This window comes from Gymnogyps californianus, chromosome 11 (assembly GCF_018139145.2).
Source record: "Gymnogyps californianus isolate 813 chromosome 11, ASM1813914v2, whole genome shotgun sequence".
Taxonomy (NCBI): Eukaryota; Metazoa; Chordata; class Aves; order Accipitriformes; family Cathartidae; genus Gymnogyps; species Gymnogyps californianus.
The window spans coordinates 13,751,666-13,773,805 of NC_059481.1; the positions used below are offsets into that span (position 1 = coordinate 13,751,666).

Genomic DNA, 22,140 nt, shown 5'->3' on the forward strand with positions numbered 1-22,140 from the left:
CTAATTCCTTTTGCTAGAAAATGCCTGAACAGTTACTTTTCAATAGTTTCCTACACATTACCATGATTAGCAGATTAAAATGCATTTTTGCATGCATTTTTAACATCTTAGCTATTATACCTGAATTGCATTACCAGTTGTGTGCAGATTTACCCAGACAAAAATTATTCTTCAAGGTAATTGCATGATTAGCATGAGTGATAGCTGGGAGAGAGAGTCAAGACTAGAATATTTGAGAATTGTTGCAATGTTCCAAATAAGACAACCTGAATAACTTCGTATTTAAGAGGTTTAACTGCTTTAATGTAAGTACTAGAGTGTTCTAGAGTTGTCATGCTATAAGGTGTTTTATTACTGTTTGCGTGGCAGCAGCATGAAATCTGTTCTATTCTTCCTCTATAAATATATGTCAAATTACCAGACTTACTTGGGTATGCTGTACATGTTTTTAAAAATCTGTTATGGCTGAACTTCAGTTGAACCTCTGGCTAGTCCTTGGCCACAGAGCTAAGATTTACAATTTGAACATTAGATTACATTTTATTAGAATAAGTTATTATTCATAAATATGAATGAATGAATATATTACATATGTATCCATACCACAAATCTAAGCCAATTAACACCTCTTCATGAGAAATCGTTAAAAAAGATGACTGCATTTACAAGGTTAACTTCTTTTGCTAATGGTGATTCTGTTTTGTAGTTTTTATTTATATTTACTTGTTTTCCTGTAAATATATGTACTTTTATGTTTGCATATGGTACCATTAATATTTTAAAAGAGTAATTATTTGGAATGAAGATCTTTATAGCAGGGCAAACAGTGTAAGTCCCCAGAACAGCCTGTAAGTCCCAAGAACAGCCAGATACTGTGTTGGAAAACTGTTTTCATCTGTAAAATAGTTTGACAGGCACCATTGTTCCTAGCATAACCTTTGCTTTAGTTTACATGAAGGATGTGCACAACAAAGGATGTGAACACACGAACTTGGGGAGCAGTAACCCAGAAATGACTGTCACTGCTCAAGTGAGGTGAGGGTGGAAGCCTTGCTCCTGCAAATGCGTGTGTAGCGTGAACGTCCAGGTGGCTGCCTCCAGGCTGTAAGCGTGTGTTTGTAGGACTGACTCTGAGCCCCTGCCCTCTGGTAGGTATTCACGCAGTAGCAGCGTGCTGCAGTGCAACTTGTTTAAATGATTACTTGTCACTTCTCCTGCTGGCTCTTCTACTTCAACTCCTACCCTTCCAATACCTCTAGCCACCACTCCAAAGAGACCACACTGATTGTGACAACTGTGATTACTCAAACTATCAGTTTGAGATAAACATCCTTGTGAAAGGGAAGGCAACTAGGAAATTAAAGTCTGAACTTAAGGGAGAAACAGAATTATGCTTTAAAGTAATTATCACTAGTCTTATTTTTTATATGTAGAAGGACCAGATGTTAATGTGTGAAAGCAGTGGAAAAACTGTTGGGGGGGAATTCATGACAGCAGGGCTACATTTTTTGACCCATTGTTTTATGCTTAGTGGCCAGTGGGATGCTGTGAAGCTCTATTAATACGGGGTTTTTTTCTGTCACTGGGGGCAGGTTCTTCAATGCACATGGATCAGCCTTGCTGCCAAGCTCTCTATGACTTTGAGCCAGAAAATGAAGGCGAGCTTGGGTTTAAGGAAGGGGACATCATAACTTTGACCAATCAGATTGATGAGAATTGGTATGAGGGGATGTTAAATGGAGAGTCTGGCTTCTTCCCCATTAATTATGTTGAAGTGATGGTTCCCTTGCCTCAGTGATCGTGTCATTCAAGCTGTGAACATGATTTCATGACTGAAATGGATTCACAAATGTTCTGTCAGTGTGGCATTCTGTGAAAGCCTTGCTATTTAACTGACTTACTGACTTTTGTATGCGTCTTTTTAAAATGTATTTATTTTATATTCAAAAAAATTTCACCTTCCCTGACTCATCAACCTGCAAAAAAACCCATACCCAGTTTTTTTGCTTTGTGCCTTGAAGATCACTGTATGAAGTGTTTACTGGTAGCTCACTGTTGCTCCAAAAATGCATTTCCTTGCTATTATTGTACGTGGATTTTTTTTATCTTTGGCTGCAATTGAAAACCATTTTTAAAAATACTGTAAGTGAAGCTAACTGTAACCAGTTCCTAAGTTACTGATGTCATTGAGCTCTTCTCATCTATCACACTGTAATTTATTGTGAGCAAGTTAATCCATGTTTCACATTGTATGTTGACAAAAGGCAAAGTGGTTGTTGTCAATATTATGATGTTGTTGTACTAAGTACAAGTTCTCAGCATTGAAAATTCCTATAATTTACTGACCAAACTGAATAAATATTTCTGTGGGATAAGAACAGTGGTTGCTGCTTCTATTCCTATAGTTCTGGCATGAGTTTTTGAGCTGGAGGTCACTTTTGCTAAATAGATCAGCTTTCAGTGAAGAAAACAATGCTACATTAAAAATGCATTAATAAAGCTAAAGTATTGGTTTTATGACACCTCAGCCACTGGAATTTTAATAATCTTGCTCTCTCCCTACTGATTGTGTGGCATTTATAACGTCTGTTAAAATTCTCTTCTAGCAGGAGGATAAGAGAAAAATTCCTTTGAACTAAGTACACACTGATCCTAGCTCCACAGGGTTTGTATAGAACTCCATTAGGTGAGTATCACTGGTGACTACTGCAAACAAATGAAAAGTCAATACACTTCTACTTTTTGTATTTGTTTGAAAGGGATGGAGAAGGAGGAAAAAAAGAAGACTAAATTGCAAGGCAAAGACATGCTATACCTAAAAATATGCAAAAAAAACCCCTCAAAATGAAGGACAGACAGACCTTAAGTACTATCAAAATGAAGATAGAATTAATTTGTTTTTCTGTTATACTTCTCCTGCTTTGCTTAGTAAATGCCCAAAGTAACGACCAAAAAAATCAGCAGCCCCAGGGGAACATGTAGTCTTTTACCAGTTGCTCTCTGTACAAGACAGAGTGATGAGAAGGGAGCTGAACTCTTCATGGGCAAACTGGCTTGAATCCAGCTTCAGAGGTTCAAGCTCTACTTGGTGCTGTAGTCGAGCTGAAACAGCATTCCCTAGAGAGGTGTCAGGGTTTAACCCCAGCCAGCAACTAAGCACCACACAGCCGCTTGCTGACTCCCCCCTGGTGGGATGGGGGAGAGAATCAGAAGGGTAGAAGTGAGAAAACTTCATGGGTTGAGATAGACAGTTTCGTCAGTAAAGCAAAAGTTGTGCACACAAGCAAAGCAAAATAAGGAACTCATTCACTACTTCCCATCAGCAGGTGAAACCAGCACAAGAGAAAAGAATTTCATGTGTATCAATCATCACAAGTGCAGTAACTTTTCCATCTAAGAAGCATAAATAGCCCCTAACTGGCTTTCTGGTTTCTGTCATCTCTGGTCTTGGCTTGCACAATGGTCACAAGAGAAGTAGAGGGTTATTCTTTGCAGCTTTGGCTACAGCCTGCTACTTAGGGCACATCATCTCAGAATTTGGACTTGCTGATGCAAAGAAGAAAATTCATCAGCCCTTTTCCAATTCATGGGCAAGTAGCTAGTAGTTATTAGAGCAGCAATATAGAAAGTAACTTGTCCTCACCTAGTTTTTGAATGAAAGTAGCTATGATGTTCTGAATACAAAATGTATGGGACAAGTGTCAAAGGTTTAAGTGTTTCAGATTCACAGCTGCTTTTACTTTTTCCCCCTTTATCAGAGAGGTCTCACCAGTCATACCTTTCCATAGCAGGCAAGAAAAGAGGCATTGAAATCTCTCTTTTACCTCACCAGAATTCCCTAGAGGAAAGAATTAAGAATTACATATGCACACATGTGTGCATACACATGCATCTAAAGGTTGGGATTCTGGATACACTTTGCAGTATGCAGCTTGCCATTTGGTATAGAGCTCCTGGTCAGCTGTAATAGATGTCTCATCTAACAGAAGTAGCTATTGCAAAAGTAGCAAGCTGAAAGCAAGTCAAGAGAACTATACTGTTGTTGATTAGGATAAAGTACATAGGTCATAGGAAACCAACCATCTTTAACATTTGCTATGAGGAAGACAATTTGCACAATAGAATCCATTGCACATCAGAGAATTGATTCTTAATTTTTTAAGACTGTATGCTAAGAACAAGTTTCATAAACTGCCATGGAGGTTGTGTAGTTGAGTAAATATAAGTAGGTCTTGTTTCCTCAACCATCAATAGTGTTGCCAAACAACATCCTGTACCACCGCTATTTCCTATGAAGACTTGTACATGAGTTCAAATTTTTCATGGTTATTGCTTAATACCATCCTTCTCTTGTGCTGTGGAAAGGTTTCATTTGAAATACTGAATATTCCTCTTAAATCAAGTTCATAGCAGTTTAGCTTTATTTGAAGAACTGAGTGATAAATACAAACAGGGCAGCACACTTTCTGAAGGTTTTTTCAGTCTGCAGGGCATCTTCCCTAAACTCACCAGTTTTATCACTTCACAGTCTTTTGAGCCATTCAAATAAGATCAATGAACAAACAGAACTTTATTTAACCTGCAAATATTAAAGTCCAAGACTACTTTTATATACATGAAAAATATCTTTAATAGTTAAAAAAGTTTAAGAAATCAAGATAAATATAGCAAGGTTATAGCAGCATCTATTTCTATGTGGGCCATGAGGTACAACCAGAATTCAGATCTGCTAAAATGCAAGTGTTAAACCAGCATCTACTCTTGATGTCTCAAAACTAAAATTTTTAAATAATTTAAGAGAGTTTTAGCTAGTGTAAGGGAAGCCTCACCTTAACAACTGCATCCTAACACAGAACAGGTCTTAAAATTCAGAACTGAATACTTTGGCAAGGTAAGAGGCAATCAAAAAACTATGCAGATTTCTCCAAATGCTGGAAATTGCAGCTGCTCCCCTCCCCTCATGCTCTTAAATAGAAGTGTACTTTATGTGGCTCATCAAGGCCCTTTCTTTACCATAGAGCCAGCAGGTAAGCATTTTAGTAAAAAGAGGCTAAGAGTAATTGAATGCAGTAGCCCCAGAGGCCAGCTGCATAGTTTGAGCGTTATAGCTCTGTAGTCCATGTAAAGCCTGACCTATTAGAGTTACAGTAAATTACATACTGGCCACTAGACAGCATTCCCCAACTGCCCCACTGACATACACCCATCAGTACTGCAGACCGCATGGAGGTTTAGTACATAAGGACTCTAAGAGCAGGTATTTTTGATGCACCTTTTACTATAGTTGGTACTTTCTAGTTTTGATTTCTGTTTCAGCATTTTTTTTTTCCTAGCCCCTTAGAAAGCTGGCTTGTTGGGACCATTCAAACAGAGTGCTAATATTGCTAGTTACAGTACCTTTTCTGTTGGAATGAGATGCTTTTTCACATTTACAGGATACAGCTGTCCAAGTTAAGGTTGACACAGCTATGCTGTGATATACTGTATCTAGGAATATACAATACTGAAACTGGTCGATTTCCAGGTGCTAGAATATGGAAACAGTACATTTAATAACAGACAAGAATATTTTTACAACTTGCTTTTAATTTTAAAATGTTTCACTCTAGGTAAAGTTCTCTAGCAAGTGCTCTAGACCAGTTTCATATATTTCAGCATCAGGATCTGAGCAGGAAACATTGCAGACACTCAGCACTGTTCAGGATAGTGTTTTACTTCAGCCAAGTTCAGACTTGCTCAAGGTACAAGCTAGGGTGTGATCTGGCCCATGTAGTTCCCCGCTCAGGCTTGAAACAGAAGTTACCTTTGTAGAAACACCATATCAGAATATTGAGAAAGCTGAGGCAGCCTCATGCTCATTGTCAAGTATTTAGCATCCTTCTAGGGCATATGTTTAGAAGCTTTGTAAACTCTGTGCCCTTCTCTGTTTCAGCAGGTCATAGAAACCAGATCCTTCTGTTACAGTAAAAGTAACTTCACATGGAGCTTGTATTCTACTGGTCTTTATATCAGTGAATCCAAGGAGAGGGTCCAGTATCAGAAGGTAGGAAGTTTCATCATGTTATGGACAGTGTTTCTTACAAAGAGGTCAGATGGGAGATGTGAATTCCAAGTTTCAGATATTGCAGAAGAGATCAACACATACATAGTCTATGTCACCTGGGACTGAGAAGTGTTTTCAGATGATCATCTCTGTCCACATTACATGATAGAACAGCTAGGATCCTCATTTTGCTGCAGAAATAAAACATGAAGACATTAGGCTAATTAGCATGTGTACAAACTTAGTATTTATTGCTGGTTACCTACTTGATCCTCATATAGGCACGTGGGGTTTTTAGTGTTTTGTAGATTTAGTTATTAATAAAGCAAAACAGGTTTTCAAGAGAGGCAGTGCTTAACTATACTAGATGGTTTGGGGGGTGGGGGCAAAAACAATACAAGCTTTTAAGAATTTGAATCCATGCAATACATGAGCCTATGCCTGCCTTAAGGAAAGGCTATCAGACTACCTATCAGTGCCTCAGTTCTGAAGCATCAAAACTTAACTGGCATGCAGATTCATGCTACCCTAGCTAGGATGGTAAAAGCAGAAGCAAGACACCATGGAAACCCTGCCTTCCATTAAAGCACAGCCTGCTTTCTTTGCATCATTTTACTGCACACAAGAAGTTAACTGTTTTTTACTAAGCTGCCATTATTTCAGTACTACTGATGCAGCAGAAGCATATAGGTACTAATGACAAAAGTTTGATAGGAATTCAAGCAGACAGGAATGACATTAACATTTGAGTAGGAGTATTAGAATTGATTCTTACCATAAATGGCACACAACTGTATTGTAAAGTTGCTGATAAAACAGATTAGAGGTGTAAGGAAAAAAGTTACTTTTGCTTTCCATTGATTGCCAAACAAGCCATATTATTAGTCAATTCAAAAAAGAGCCTTAAAAAACAAACAAACTTGAGGCTCTACTCTGAACATGAAAAGCTTGTATCAGTAAGTCTCTTTATAAGCCTAAAGCATCCACTGGTGTTACTTCAACCATTTTGGTGTATGCTGTGCATTAAGAGCCCAAAGGCCAGAATAGCATTATAGAAGCTTTCTCAATAGCCTATTTAACAGGGTCTCACCCTCCTTCAGTGAGAGACTGAAAATATTACAAGAATGTGCATGTAAGTCAGGAGACTTTGATAAACATTCTTTAAGCCAGATGGTATTATAGTAACAGATATTTACCCAGATTTTCTGTTTGAAAGAAGGACAAGGAAAAGAACCAAGCAGCAGGCAGTAATTGTCTGTTCTTAGGTACATTTTCTTCAAAAAGACAGTACACTAAGGTACTTCTAAGTTTTCAGACAGGTATATTGTGAAAATATCTAGGAAATGGTGGTGGCTTTAAGACCTGGTGCGGTAAGATGCAAGTCCTCCTTGTAACTGTGTAGGATCAGTTTTAGGAAGAGCTGTGGTAGCTCAACATGCTGTGTCAGCAGCAGGGAGAGAACGAGTTTTTAGCTAGGCATCCCCTTGCACTTAGGGCCCTGGAGTTTGTACTAGCAAAGGGGACTTGGTGCTATTTCAAGTCAAGAAACAAACTAACTCAAGAGTCAAGTACCATCCATAATTGTTCAGCTATGACCAATTTAAAGCCCTTATATTAATTCTGTTTTAGACTACTTCAGCAATTCAAGATACCCAACTACTAGTATATCAAAGTACACTAGGAGCATCCAATATGCTGAAGTTCAGACTTGTAATCTGGTCAGTGAAAAGCCATTTGGAGGGGCTAGAGAGTCTTCCACAGGGCATTGTAACACACAAGTTGTAGCCAGAGGGTTATAAGTATACTGAATGCAAAACATGCTTATTCTGTTTAACTACATTAATTCCATTAGCATGACCTGCATCTGTGCTGAAGTTCCACTTGGAAAGTACTGAAGGGAGTATTTAACTCGAGCAAGGCTGAGATACTTATTTTGCTGTGCAAAATAAGAAAAAGTAGTGCCTGGACATGAGCTGTAACAGAAGTGCCTCAAACTCATGCTTGAATTTAAGAGGGACTTATGCAATTAATATACTAAGAACTTTGATTTCTGCCTTTTGATACTTTTGAATGGAAATACTAGGTTTCTTCAGTGTGAATTTAAGTGATCTTAAGAGCAAGTCAGGGACACTGTTTGGAGTGTCAGATAAGTCACTTCATCCCACACAAATAAGATACTTCTAGTCAGTGTTTGCATTCTGTTCTTGGGGTAACAGCTTTTAAGTTTATTCATAGTCAAATGTTTAGATGGAACAGACATTAAAGCTAGTATTTTTCAGTGTGTCAGTAATAAGAGACTAAACAATTAATGCTACTATCTGACCATATTCAGCCAGAGAATAAGCAAAACATCAATTCCACTTCTGATGCAAAGCCATGCAAGCTACATCCTACATGGGACAAGAGACTGCAGCACTATTAACGAAGCAAGTTTTCTATGAGATGACAAGCATGGTTCTCACCATCTCACCTGCTTAAGGATGCTCGCAGGAACCACTATCATGAAACCAAACAACATTTCTTTTTTCTTCTTCTTTTGGTCTGACATCAAGAAAAATGTTAAGAGTTGTAGGATATGGATAGTACTTGGGGAAGTATTTTCATACGGTAATGAAAACAAATGGCCATTGAATGACTCTGTTGATAACATGTATTTAAACTTCAGGCAGCTTACCCGAGATGGAAACTCAATTTCACTTCCAGTTATTTCTTCATAGTCATCATCTTGCTCACCACTTTCTTCTCCTCTGGGTACATGCATTATCTTCCTCTCTGCAAGTTCCTAGAATACAATTGAATTGCCACCAAGAACCCTCAAGAATTAAGCACATCAAACAAGTTTAGTATTAGGACAGTAGAAGCTATTTACTATCTCACTTACCTCTCCATCATCTGTGATGAGTGTAACACCAATATTATCCCCAGTTCCCCAAGACTTCTGTGACTTCCAGACCAGATCACTAGGACCTGGGCTTACACCAGCAGCTGCACCCCAGATCTGCAACAGATTTAGAGTGAGCTTCTGAAGAATCTTATTTGCAGTTATATATATATTAGACTGAATCCTAATCTAACTATTAAGTACTCCAATACCAAAGATGTCCAGTAACAGAAACTGCACTACTGTGATCCCTGGCAGGTTAGTTCTTTTCAGGACTACCAAGAATGGTGGTAATGTGTTTTTTTTAACTGAAGACTGTAAAACAGTTAGTGCAAAAAAGGCTGTTAACAGCTTCTACCTGATGTAGAGGTAGCCCTGTTTGGACATGCATACCATTTGAGTCAGAGCCAAGCCATAGTTACAGACATACTCATGGCAGCAATTTGTGTATGCAAGATAGCCTCTAGCCTGGGGTCACTCACAGATCTCTTGAGCAAGCTCATACAGAGTGTAGAGTTAGGCTCTTTGATCACTATCTAAATGTACAGAGTATGATTTCAGAGCTAATATTTAGATTAGTACCATAAACCATGAGCTCAGCATTGCTGAACTGTAGTGGACTAAAGCTTTTAGCAACAGTGTAAGTCTTTGCACAACTTTTATCAAGTTACAGGAGTATGGAGAATCCTAAGAATAAACTAGAATATATTGATTCTGTTCACAATAACAGCACATCCCAATCTGGGATGATCCAAGTTCAATCCAAGATCTAGCTTTAAAGAAAATTTAACTGGCATTTCAGCTCAAGCTGCTGCAATGATTTTTCCCATCTCCCTCTCCACATAAAATAAGGATTTTAGTTCTTTAGGCACTTGCAGTATCAATTTAGTTTTCCTTACTACATGAATCTCTATTGCCATCTAACATAACAAGAACAGAGCTCTGAGTAAGTTTTGCAAAACCACTACATACTGTTACTACTTGGCCTGCCTGAAGAGTGAACTGTGAAGGAAATTTGTATGTTACATCTGACACGCTTCCAAGATGTCGTCTTAACACCCATCCATGTAGAGGCTGATCCTGTGGGACAAGAAATTTCTCTCAGCATCACAGACCAACACCATATCATACAAGTGCAAGGTTCTTTCCAGTCTCAAGGGTCAGTTTTAGTCCTAACTCCTGTAGCGTACAAGAATCTGATCAATTTTGAGGAAGCCTTCAAGTTTCCATTAAAGCCTCCCTATGATTTCTCCCTGCACTTCCTTAGGATTAATCTTAGTCTCACAAGTTTAGGCACACCTATTCTCGCCTTCTGTTGAAGGGGGATCATGATGCTTTTTACCAGGGAGATTCTGATAAATGAAGTTTGTCATGCCCATCTACCAACTTCGGCCATATATATCATACATAGCAGCCTGTGAAGGATTAAGGCATCTCAGGCTGAAGTGGCTAAGCTACCAGCCACAAGTTTTGAAGCTCTGAGGATTAATTCTAATAATTCTGGATTTGCAGACTAAACTAGTCAAAGAATTATCTAATTGGTCAGATAAACCCTCTGCATGGATTAGATACTGTCAGCTCTATTCAACCTTTTAGCTGTTTTAAGTATTTTTAAGTAATAAGCTGTCATTATCCAATTTACTAAGCACCTTATTTAGTTCATCAAGAATAAGTAGTACTTCCAATAGTGCTAGCCTGAATCTGATAAGAAACAACTGAAGGTGTTAGATTTCTGCATCATAGAACCCAGTGCACCTCCCCCCAAAAGCACCTCCCAGACAGCCCTGTGAACAAAACACCTGCAGTACCGAAAAAAAAAAAATCAGTCTCTAGTCTTCTCTTGACAGCAGCCGGGTTAGCTGAGAAGTCCCCACTTCGTATTTTTTTGGCAGTACTCGTCCCTCATCCTTCCCTATTGTCATCTCTCACTAAGCTACAAGTCAGCTCACAAGCAGTCATACTTTGCTATGAAGGCCATGCAGACTTGAATGAACAGAAGTACCTCGTCAGAGTTGTTTTTAAGCCTGACAAATTTCCCATCTGCATCGATTTCTTCAATAGATACATTTCCAGAAGATGAAGCATGCTGAACAGTCTTAAATCCAGCGCTATGCCCTTTCTTTTTGGCTTCTTTCATTTTCCTTTTCTTCCCATGCAGGAACCGCCGCCCTTGACTTGTTGCTTGAGTTGCAATGCTGTGTGAAGATGGACTGGGTGACAGCTTTAGCCTAGAAGGGAGTTGGATAACATTCACTTGAATATCTGATGTGCTTATTTCTTCTCACTCCTATCCTCCCACTACAGCCAAGCCTAACAGCTTCTTATATCCAAGCTTTCCATGAAGTCTTGAATATAAGATTTTATTTTTACTGGCAAGAGTAGCTGAGTAGCTTGTTAAGTTTGGAAGACAGCCCCAGCCCTAGAGTTCAGAGCAAGCTTACATTGATAAGAAAAGATTCCCAACTGCAGTAAGTATTTCTTTAAAGTCTCTACAGACACAATCTTTAGTGGAAGTAGTTTAAGTTTTTGACCCTTCTTAGCATGTATTGAGAGTTCATGTTCTCACCAGGCAGCATCCAGATAGTTGGGAGTTGATACAATTTCCCAGTTTCATTCATGAAACTTGAGCACTGTCTTTGATATATCTCTAGGATGTAGCACAAAGCTTTGAGAAAGTTGAGGGATGTCTAATGGACCTTTGAACTTCATCAGTTGGATTTATCAAGTTATTTCACCTTACTACACCATGTGGTGGATGTGGGATATAAATACCATCTACAGAAGATTATGCTTCAAGAACTAAATTATGGCACTAATGACATACTTTATTTCTTGCCTCCTCCACGTTCTGAGGAATATAGTGTTAGTGTAGAGATCTTGGATGAAGCAAGTTCTCATATGAAGATCTTGTCATAGCCTACCTCTGTTCCTCTCCTTCCAGCATCTTTCTGTAGGCATTTATTTCCAGATCTAGAGCCAGTTTCACATCTAGGAGATGCTCATATTCTTCCAACTGTGCTTGTGCCTGCTGCTGGGCTTGTGCCATTTCTTTCTCTTTTTCAGCCATACGCCTTCGATGGAGATCACGATCATAATCCAGTGTGTCCTGTAGCTCCCTTATTCTGTTCTCCAAAGCAACATTCTGAAATTAAGGGGATGGAAAAATCAGTTAAACCATAACTGAAGATTAGAGATGAGGCCAATATTTTGAATTGGGTATCTAAATTAAAATAATTCTAAGGTTATACAAATAAAGATAGTACCTGGCTTTGATATTGATTAACTTGAGATGTCAGAGTATCAACTCTCAGCTTTGTTTCCATCAGCTCCTCCCGAGCAGCATTGGCAAAGTCACTTTGTCTTGCTGCAGATAGCTGGGCATTCTCCATCTATGGATCAGTCACTGTTAGTAATGAGTTGCTTATGATCATGTATTTTAAATAAAGAAGGAAAACCAAGTGATTTCCAGCTGTTACATCTGGAAATAGTTTTGTTCTACCTCAGTGTGCAGATACCAATAAAGTCCAGGTCAGAAAGTTTTTCATTGCTTTTCAGGGAGGTTTAACACAAGTTTGACATTCATGTCAGAAAAAGTCAGCAATAATCAGGTAGTGAAAAATCGCTGGATTAGGCTATTTCAGTTACAGATGCATGAAGACTTTGTATAGATATTAAGTAAATTGATTCTCCAGAAGAACAATGGAGAATATGTTTAGAAGCTGCTTGTCAAAGCATGGGGCTACAGGATATTAGGTGTGCTTATCAAACTATTGCTCTTCCCCAAAAGTTCTATTACTAAACAGTTCCTGCATCACTATAAGCAGCACTGAGCTATTTCTAGAGCAATTCAATCTTGAGATGTTCCAAGAAAGGATAAAGTAGAGCTGTGCTCCTACAAGAGGCACTCACAGAATTTCCAATGGAAACCTGGACAGAAGCATCCAAAGGAATTCACTGAGTTGGCATGTAAGTTGGAGTATAGAGAAAGCCAGAAGAACCAGGAAGAAATGAACACATGTACTTGTTGAGAGAAGTAGCAGATCATGCGATTCTGCACTGAGTGTAAAAGAAGACTTAAGATACCTATACCTTACACTGCAACCAACCCAGAAACCCCTGGGATCTTACCTATCAAGAGTATAAGCCTAAAGTATTACTTTTTCCTGCATATGTGGCTAATACTTGGGAAGAGGTGACAGACCAGTTCTGGAAGACAAACTGTCAAGCTACTTCCATAGCCACCCTCTCCTCCTTATCCAGTACTAGGAACTGGGAAGGGACATTTGCACTCATACATTTAGAAGTGCTCTTTCAGAACTGTAAGAATACCTTATTTCATGCATTTTAGTAAAACTATAATCAGTAGATCAAGTTTTATTCAAGAATACTGAAATTGCTTAATACAAACATAGCACGCCTTGGTCCTGAATTTGTCAGAAGTCTGAATTATGATCAACTATTACATTAGCCATTCCTAATCACTCCCCAAAGGGACAGTGTTTATGCTTCAACTAGTTTTGTTTGGGATCAAGCGTTCATAGAAGTTCTGTTGCCAAATTTGACACTGCTTTGAAATTCCATGACAACTTATGCCAAGAAGCTCTGCACTGAATGCAAGGGCTCCATCAGTCAACTATTTATGGTAGTGCAACTTTAATCATATCAAGGTGACGAGAACTTAAGTTTTGTTTTATTAGCATCTTTTACAGACTCACTTTTGCACTGAATGTTCGCTCCAGCTCCTCTTTGTATCCTTGAATTTGTTCTTCATGTTGTTTTCTGAGCCCCTGCAGAGCATCTGAGAGCTTACTCTCAAATTCTCTCTGACGGCCAGCTTCTATTTCTGCTATCCTGCTCTCATGGACTCTTTTTGTCTCCTTGAGCTCCTAGGAGAAGAAATTTCTCAGAGAATAAGCAAGCCAATACAGTTTGATTTGAGACTGGACTTACTGTACGAGCTTAACAAGTCATTCAATACTGAAGCAGATTTATCATTGAGTGCATGGTAATTCATCTTTATTTAGATCTTAGATATTCATCCATTAGGTCGGGTACTTCCACCTTGCTAGCTGCGCTGGGTTGTTTTGCTACCTCACTGCCAACATTGCTAGAACTAGTAAATGCAGTAGTTTGTATTTAATTTTAAGACTAATTCTTTGAACTAGATGGATTTCTCTGCTTTTCTTTACTTAGAACACATGCATATACACTTCCGTTTCTTTAAGCACTGTTACTTCACCTATTCTTGTTTTATTCAAAAAGTAATAGCAGTTGGTTAGAGAAATTGGAATTCTCTATCACTTAAACCACACACTTTGAGATTCTTTCCAGTCAGAACGAAGTTGGTTTACATTCACATGTTTTTTAGTTCTACGTACTGACTTCTCACACAAAGGTTACCAGACACCTTTGATAAGTGTTAAGGAAGTAGAGAACATAAGTTCCTTATTAAAGGAGATTTAACTTCTTTGATTATTTTAGGCTTCTAGCAAACATCTGGAATCATTTAACTTTAACTGTAATATATGCACTTTCAGTTACACAAAGTAGTATATTGGGATTGTAGTTACCTTCAGAAGTGCAGCCTGAGAAAATTATGTCATATTCCAGATACCTATTGGTACTATGCCAGTTAACATGAGGTTGTGTACTTTCTTGAAGTCTTCCTAGTTAGGTGGATTTTATTGGCTGGTGGACTGTCATAGGTTGACTCAGCTAGTTACCTTTTTAAGGATAAAGCACATCTTAACATTGCTTTTAAGTGCATCCAGGGATCATGGACACCTAAAAAAATCCTTGTTAATAAGCTAAAACATACATCTTCATGAAGACGCTTCTGGAACGTCATTTGTTCCTGCAAAGTTTTCATATGATTTTCCAGGTCCACCCTCCTCAACATTTCACTGTGGAGATGCTTTTTCGTGTCTTCCAGTGACAGCTGCAGCTAGAAAAGACAGACATCAGGGTAATCAAAATTAAGAAGTCATTTTTCCAAACTAAGACAGTCAACTTATTACAGGTCATTCAACTTCATTCCCACAGCAATCAAAACTCACTGCTTAAGTGAAGTTGGCGAGATCCAGCATATTAGCAACAGAAATAATCCTATTTAATTGTTATGTAGGCCAGATTTCCCACAAGCAAATATAAGCAGCATCCTTAATCCCAACAGCTAAGTTTGACTCCTCAAAGTAGACTTCTGATGAATCAATTGTACCATCCATGTACATTGCTCCCCTTCACACCACTAAGTATTCCAAACTTCTCCCTAACTTCCAGTATCATTTGTTTGATGCTTAACAAGTGAAATCCTCCAAATATAGCCTATGTTGACAAACTATTATACACTTCCCATGTTGGAGTGTGCTGCTTTAATGATACAAGTTTGTTGGTTTTTTTTTTTTAAGTTTTCATCCTAAAGATTTGAAATTAGCTTATTCAACAATCACATTAAAGCATGAAGATACAAAAGCTATGCTCTTAAAAATGCATTGATAGATTAGCAACTCAAGCAGAGTTAATTTTAGTAGCAAAGAGCCTACAAAAAAAGTAGTCAGAACTTATCTTATTTATCCTACCCAGATTTAAGCATAGTGAAGCAGGGTCCATCAAATGCTCCCTTTGCTGACATGTTAGAGGAGTGCTACAGGGGCTATAGCAGTGCAACACATTTCCACTTGCTTTGTCCTTAGAACAAGAAACATTACATACTGTGGTCATAGAAAAGAATTAAAGGTACCTACAACAGGTGGAAGTTTTAACAGACCAACTATCAGTAGCATTTGCTTTCAGCAAGACTGCAGAAATTTTTGTCCACCTGTCATTGCCATAGATAACAGTCTTTCCCTGCTTTTAAATCTCAGTAATTAGTTGGGGAAAAACAAGCAAGAGCTTCAGGAACAAAAGCAAAGTTGAAATTCCAGGAACAAGTCTTACAGTGACTACTTGATCCTTTAATTCACGAAGGTCATTCTCCAAACTTCGGTTCTCATTCAAAGCTGTTGCTAAGTCAGCTTCCTTTGCATTCAGCTGAGCATCAAGGTCTCTCATACGAGCCTGTGCCAGGTTTAAATCAGCTTCTTTTTTTGAATTCCTACAAGTGAAAGTTTTACACTTACAAGTTGCAGCTGGTGAGGGAAAAAGTTTTTAATGTGTTTACCTTCACAGGGGCCTGTGGCAGAACTGAAACAGAAGAGAGGTTAGTTAACACTTGCAGTGAGAGCACAGGGTAGGCTGTAAAACAAACCAGACAGGCTCCTCAGACAAGCATCATTTGTTTAACCAGAAAGATTTCTGACCCAGTTACCAGCTCATTTTGTGTGAATCCTGCACAGAAGCCAGCTTTTTTCCACAGCATTACCAATGGGACAGGGAAGGGACAGCACAGGCCGCTGCCTCCACAGGGAGGGACTAGTCACACTCAAAGCCCAAGTTCACCAGCCCACAGTGACCTGCCACCACTGAACAAGCTGCTCGCGCAGACACCTCCTTTCAGCAGCAAAGGCCACCACCAGCTTCCTGGCAAAGTGCCATTAAAACACACCACTGCTGTGGCCCCCAGGGCTGAACCCCCCCACCCCTTACCAGGAGGGAGCAGCCATGGAGGCCGCCTCCACCCCGGGGGAGGCCCCGCAGCACCTCAAGACAGCCAGGCTGGGTGCGAGCAGCTTGAGGCCTGCCTGCCTGAGGCAGGGGGTGCTGGTCACACACAGGGGCAAAGCACCCCCTCCTCTGCAGGCAGAGGCAGAACACAGCTCTGGCAGCCAGGTGGTGTCATTCCTCCTCCCCCACAACCCCCTGGGACATTCCTGCCCACAGCACAGGAGGAGTTTTGTCCCCAGGAGGCCACCAGCCCAGCTCTGGTGAGTAGGCCTTGTCAGCCCCACATCCCCAGCTGGGGCTTTGCCTCCTACAGCCCCTTAGCTCCTGCCACAGGGCAGCGAGCCCCCACAGCAAACCACCCTTCCCTCAGAGCGCCCTTGCAAGGGACTCTTCTCCCTCAGGAAGAGTCACACGCTCTTCCCTCCCTCACACCATGGCAGAGTTACAGGGTGAGAGAAGCTTTGCCTTCAAAAGAGGGCCATTTCCTTGCACAAATACCCAGGTACAGAGCTCTCAGGTACAACCTGGATGGCCAACACAGTTGTTTAAGTTGCCAGTTTTACTTGGCACCACAGTAGAGAAGTGCTGGGCCCACAGTGAGTTCCTGTCAGAGAAAGGGGTGATAGAGCAGTCTGGGAAACTAACTTCTAAAATCCTTCTAGCTGCCTGACCACTATCCAGAGTCTGACTTCCTGCTCAAAACTCAGATTTGAGATTGCAGAGAGTAAAGTGTTCAATTTATTTTAGCAAAATCTGTTCTGCCAAGTGGCTAAGTTGTGATAATTCATACAATGAGTTTTCCAGTTGATAACTGAGCAGACCAGTTGGAGAGAGTCCAAAGTCATTCTGCAGGAGCGATCACCTCTAGAAAGCTTGGACTGCAAGGAAAGATTGGAAAAAACTAAGGGTTGTTTAGTCTAGAGAAGAGAAAAGTGACAGGAGACATAACAGTCTTTACATACATGAAAGACTGCTGCATAGAGGAAGGGAATCTGTTTTCCATGTCTGTTGTGGAAAAGACAGGAAGTTGCAGACTTAAATTGCAGGGAGGAATATTTGGGTTAGATGCTAGGGAGAGGAAACTAACAGTAGTTCAACACTGAAGCACATTGCCTGGGGGGATATTCTGGAATCTCCATCATCTGGAATTTAAAAAAAGGGTTATGCAAACATCTGCTGGAAGGGATGCAGGTATGGCTGGTTCCAACACAGGTCTGGGGCATGTGGCTACATCAGGTTCTTGCTCAAGGCCTTTTCTAGCCCTGCTATTCAGAGACATTTGTTGATTGTGTCCTCATACTTCATGACCATGACAAAAAAGCAAAAGTTTTGCTAACAGAGGTTATTTATTCATTACTCAGACTCTAGGAAAAAAGTAACTCTACTGGTGTAAAGTTGAAAACTCTGTAAGTTCCAATGAAAAACAAGATAATGTGTTGTAGTTTTTTTAGCATTTACAGATTTCTTTCTTTTCTAGGTATTAATTAGACACCTTCCTTTTGGGATCTCTGCTACCACTACCACTTATTGTGAGTATTAGTTACAATATTAACAAGTACATCAATAACAGTACTTAATGATAATATTGACGGTTTCATCCTACAATAATATAAATTGCATTCTGCAATCAAAGTGTGTGCAAGACTGAAATTCCATTAGTATCTGTGTTTTAACTCTGTGGTTTGACGACCCACTTCCCTGATGCAGGCCTCTGACAGCCAGGTTCAGGTTTCCTATATTCTTTCCTGACAAATATTATTTTCAGAGAACCCTGAAGTGAGTCATTTCATCTTTAAGAACCACAATTTAACAAGCCTGGCATTGACAAGAGCATTTACTACCCCTTTAAACCAAGTTTGGGGCTCAGAACACCACTTTACATTATTATGCATCAAGCAGTGACAGTTACAGTACTCTACAGCATTCCATATACCAACCATTCCAGAACTAAGCGTGGCTTATTGACTATCAATTACAAGAGCAATAACTTTGAGAGACTGCCAGTCACATTCCTTGTAAATCAGGGTGTCACATATGCTTGACCTGGAGAATTTCAATATTTTTACCAAAAGAGTTCAGGTATGTTTGAAAGACTCCAGTTTGTCAAGACTAGAGGACATTAACAGCACTTGCAGAATTCATTCTTACAGCTTCAGCTTGCTACACCACGTATGTCACATGCAGTAGCAAAACGCACATCTATACTCACTGGCGCAGGAAGAAACTGGTCTTGTCTTTCTCTGCTGTGCTACTGTAGTTGCTTTGACCTTCCTCAGGCTCTGAATTCAACCAACCAATATGCTTATCCACAGCTCCTCCTCCCCAGACATCTTTGGCCTACTTCCAATTACCACTGTTTAAGTAGTAAGAAAAAAGCTGAAATGCAAGCACACTTCATTGTTGCTGAAGCTTTAAGTCTCTTTACCAGTGATTAATAAGAGCCAATGGTTAATGCTGTTGGGAAATTATCTGGTGACATTCCATCCTATAAGAGTTCCAGGTTATTTAAAGGGTGTATATATAAAGGGCACGATACCCTCAAAGTAGTTTGTTCCAAGTCATCTGAGACATTTGCAGTTCGGCAGCCCAGATACAAACCACTCATTAATATTAGGACTCCAGTCTAGGCCTTTCAGAAAGCAGCATGTACTATGTATCATTTCCCATGGGCTGTAAAGTTAACCACTTCTAAGATCTAGTTACTTTAAAGAAAAAAAAAAAAAATCAGTCCAGAGGATTGCATACCTGCCAAGCCTAAAGCTTTATAAACAAAGCCACAGAGTTATACAAACACAAAGAGCAGCAGAAAAGTTTTAGAACTGGCATTTCCCCTCTCCTCACTGTCCACTCAAGTGGCTGGTTAGATTTACGAAACAGATCTATGAGCCAAAACTCAGCATGAACGAGACAAACCCAAGAACTTCTAAGCAGCTGAAAACAGAAGCTTAGAGTAAAAACATGTTTTATTCCCAAGTAGAACACCTACTTAAGTCCTACTGAGCCTATGAGGGTGCAGTATTTGTTCCATACAAGTGTTAAAAAGCTGGTGCCTAAAGTTGCTATGATACACGTTTACAACAAGATTTAGGGAGCCTGTGGACAACCAAATTATTGCAAGTCTGTAATTGATTTAGCAATACAATGGGGCATTAAAGTAACTAGCAATACTAGCACTCTGTATATATCCATAAAGGAAGCTTGTTGGATTGGACACTTGTTCCCTCCCCTTCACTACCCACCTTCTTCTCTCCTTCAAGAAAATTTAATTGCACTTACATTGGGCCACCCCTTTGTTCCAGGCTTGGCAAGACTAGATAAAATGATGATTCCATGCTCAGGATACACAGCTTGCAAGAAAGTCAAGCCTGAAACAGCAGGCAGTTCATTCCAGTAGCATGTAAACCAAGACCTAAAAGCCACTAGGACAATTTCTGTGCCGTACCAGCCTGGCCCAGGTAAGCTATATTGCTTACAGGACTACCTTCTCTGTGTATTCCCCTCTAGGCAATGACTGAGCTAAAAAGCCCCCCAAAAGATGTGAGCTGTCTCCATACAGAGACTCCTTCCCCTACTCCCATAACTTTCTAGATGCTTTCCAGCATAGCAGCTTCATGAGTGTTCATAAACACAGGTGCGGTGCCAAACCCAGCCAGCTATGCATGCATGCAATACTAGCCCCATAAGGCCACCCAACACCCCAAACTCTGGGGGAGCCCCATGCCCATCACAGGCAGGTGCTGAAGCGGCCTAGCAGCACTGCAGCAGGAGGCACTCACAGTAGTGTCCCTACAGCACATCTTCAGAACAGACATTAGGATTTCTCCGAACCCGAGACGCTCCAGCCTCACAGGGCCGCACCTTTGGGGTGTCACCACTGCCATGACCCAGACGCCGCACAGCACTGAGCACTCCCTCCCCAACACACAGCTGCTGGCAAGCAACAGCCCCTTCCCCTCACCCTGCAAGAGCCCCAAAGAGGCGGCGGCCCCAGGGTGGTTCCTAGGAGGGAGGCCCTGTCGGGGCCAGGCAGGTGCGGCGGGAGGGCCGGGGCACCGACCTGCTGTGCAGCTGCCGGTGCTCCTCGCTGATCTTGCCCAGCTCCACCTGCAGCGTGGCCCGCTCCATGGCGATGTCGTCCAGCGCCCGGCGGGCGTCGGCCAGCTCCGTCTCGTAGCGGAGCCTCAGGCTGCCCAGCTCCCGGTCGCTGCCCGCCTCCTGCTCGGCTAGCCGCTGCTGCAGCACCGACTTGTCGGCCTCCAGCGCCCGCACCCGCTCGATGTAGGCGGCCAGGCGGTCGTTGAGCTGCCGCAGCTCCTCCTTCTCCTGCAGCCGGCTCAGCCGCGTCGGGCTCAGCGGCGAGGCGGCGGCGGCGACAACACGGCTGAGGGAGCGGCTCCCGCTGGCCGGCGTGGAGGAGAGAGCCGTGGCCATGGCAGCCTCCGGTCCGGGCCCGGGCCCCGCCACCGCTACCGGGACCGCCCCGCGCAAGACGCCCAGCGCCTGCCGCCGCCCGCGTATAAATAGCCGCCAGCTGCCGCCGCGGCCTGCCGGCGAGGGTGGGCAGCTTAAAGGGCTAGGGCTGCTCCCCCACTGCCGCCCCGGCCCCGGCGGCTCCGTGTAGAAAAGAGACTTATCCTTTTGCTTTATTTTTAACATGTGCCTTGCTGCATCTCATCGGTCCGGTGGTGCTGCCCGGAGAGGGCGGGGAAGGAGCTGTCAGGCAAAGCCTACAGCATCCCGGCGTTTTTACAAACCGGTGCAAGGAGTAGGGGTGGAAAAAAAAATCCCAGATTTAGGAAGATGCATGACAGCTGCAGTGATGCTTACTCTCCGGCGTGCTGCCATGTCAGTACTCTGCCTGTTCTGTCTGTTTTTTTGCAATTTGTTCAGCTGATGAAAATAAGCTAGTCCCTGCTCTTTTTTGTTTTGTTGTTTGTTTGTGGGTGTTTTTAGCTTTTAGGTGAGGCTGTAGTGGCTGTCAGCCATCCCAGTGCTACAGTGTTTCAGTTGAAAGCTGATGTTGTGTGAGCAGAAGGAAGAACGGAGAGGGAAAGGGAAGCTGCGTCAAGACAAACGTGTGAAGCAGTCTGCAAAGCCTTACACTAATTACATTTTATAAAAATCATTGTTCAATAAGTAAATTGCTTCAGCACTTCTTTAGTAGCGATGTGTACTGTGATAGTTGTCAGTTTTCTCCAGTAGCTAATTAATTTACCCTTTTCTTTTTCACTTACATTTTGGAGAGCAGATGCTGTACAGATCTCATTCAGTATGAGCATAAAAATCTCTGAACATTAATATAACTGTTAATTATGGTGTTCGTTGCAGCAGTCACAAGAAACTTCACTTAAGAGCTTACCTTCGGTCCATGTTATTTCCTACACAGAAAAATAGCCTTGACATCCTCTTAGAGGTCTTTAAATGTAAAGAGAGATTTTATGAAGGTTGGAGGTGTAAATTCAAGCTTCACTTTACAGATGGGCAGGCAGGTAACATAGGAGAACAACGTAGTTGGCCCCAAGATTGTAGCTGGGGATTTTAGAATTAGGTTATATATACCCCTGGATACAAAGTTACAAAGTAGATGAGGACATAGAAGGAGGTATGGATGCTC

At 41.2% G+C, this 22,140-nt stretch overlaps 2 protein-coding genes across 6 annotated transcripts in view; one reads left to right on the forward strand and one right to left on the reverse strand.

The window, feature by feature from the left end:
* Positions 1-2,472, forward strand: part of SH3GL3 (SH3 domain containing GRB2 like 3, endophilin A3) — a 55,099-nt gene extending 52,627 nt beyond the window's left edge. For all 3 annotated transcript variants that reach the window (XM_050903570.1, XM_050903571.1, XM_050903572.1), the window contains exon 9: positions 1,593-2,472. In XM_050903570.1, coding sequence (XP_050759527.1) covers positions 1,593-1,798 — 206 coding nt within the window. In that variant the 3' untranslated portion in view covers positions 1,799-2,472. The remainder of the gene's footprint in view (positions 1-1,592) is intronic.
* Positions 2,473-4,398: 1,926 nt separating this feature from the next.
* Positions 4,399-20,958, reverse strand: LOC127020779 (lamin-L(III)-like). Of its 3 annotated transcripts, none has more exons than XM_050903566.1 (12): positions 20,584-20,958; positions 15,861-16,017; positions 14,743-14,868; positions 13,640-13,810; positions 12,188-12,313; positions 11,846-12,066; positions 10,927-11,152; positions 9,897-10,004; positions 8,925-9,041; positions 8,718-8,825; positions 6,819-6,850; positions 4,399-6,234 (listed from the first exon to the last, which is right to left on the reverse strand). In XM_050903566.1, the coding sequence occupies exons 1-12, from the start codon at positions 20,955-20,957 to the stop codon at positions 6,156-6,158; spliced, it is 1,845 nt and encodes a 614-aa protein (XP_050759523.1). In that variant the 5' UTR covers position 20,958; the 3' UTR covers positions 4,399-6,155. The 3 variants fall into 3 exon arrangements, with proteins under 3 accessions (XP_050759523.1, XP_050759525.1, XP_050759524.1); XM_050903567.1 differs by lacking the exon at positions 6,819-6,850 and adding an exon at positions 8,514-8,584 and having other exon boundaries at positions 6,181-6,234; XM_050903568.1 differs by lacking the exon at positions 6,819-6,850.
* Positions 20,959-22,140: the final 1,182 nt, after the last annotated feature.

Coding starts and splice junctions, on each gene's coding strand:
- LOC127020779 (XM_050903566.1), bottom strand. CDS start 20,957: ATGGCCACGGCTCTCTCCTCCACGCCGGCCAGCGGGAGCCGCTCCCTC. Junction 14,869..15,860: donor TAAAGGATCAAGTAGTCACT/GTAAGACTTGTT, acceptor TGTCTTTTCTAG/CTGCAGCTGTCACTGGAAGA. Junction 9,042..9,896: donor AGGCAGGCCAAGTAGTAACA/GTATGTAGTGGT, acceptor AATCTGTTGCAG/ATCTGGGGTGCAGCTGCTGG.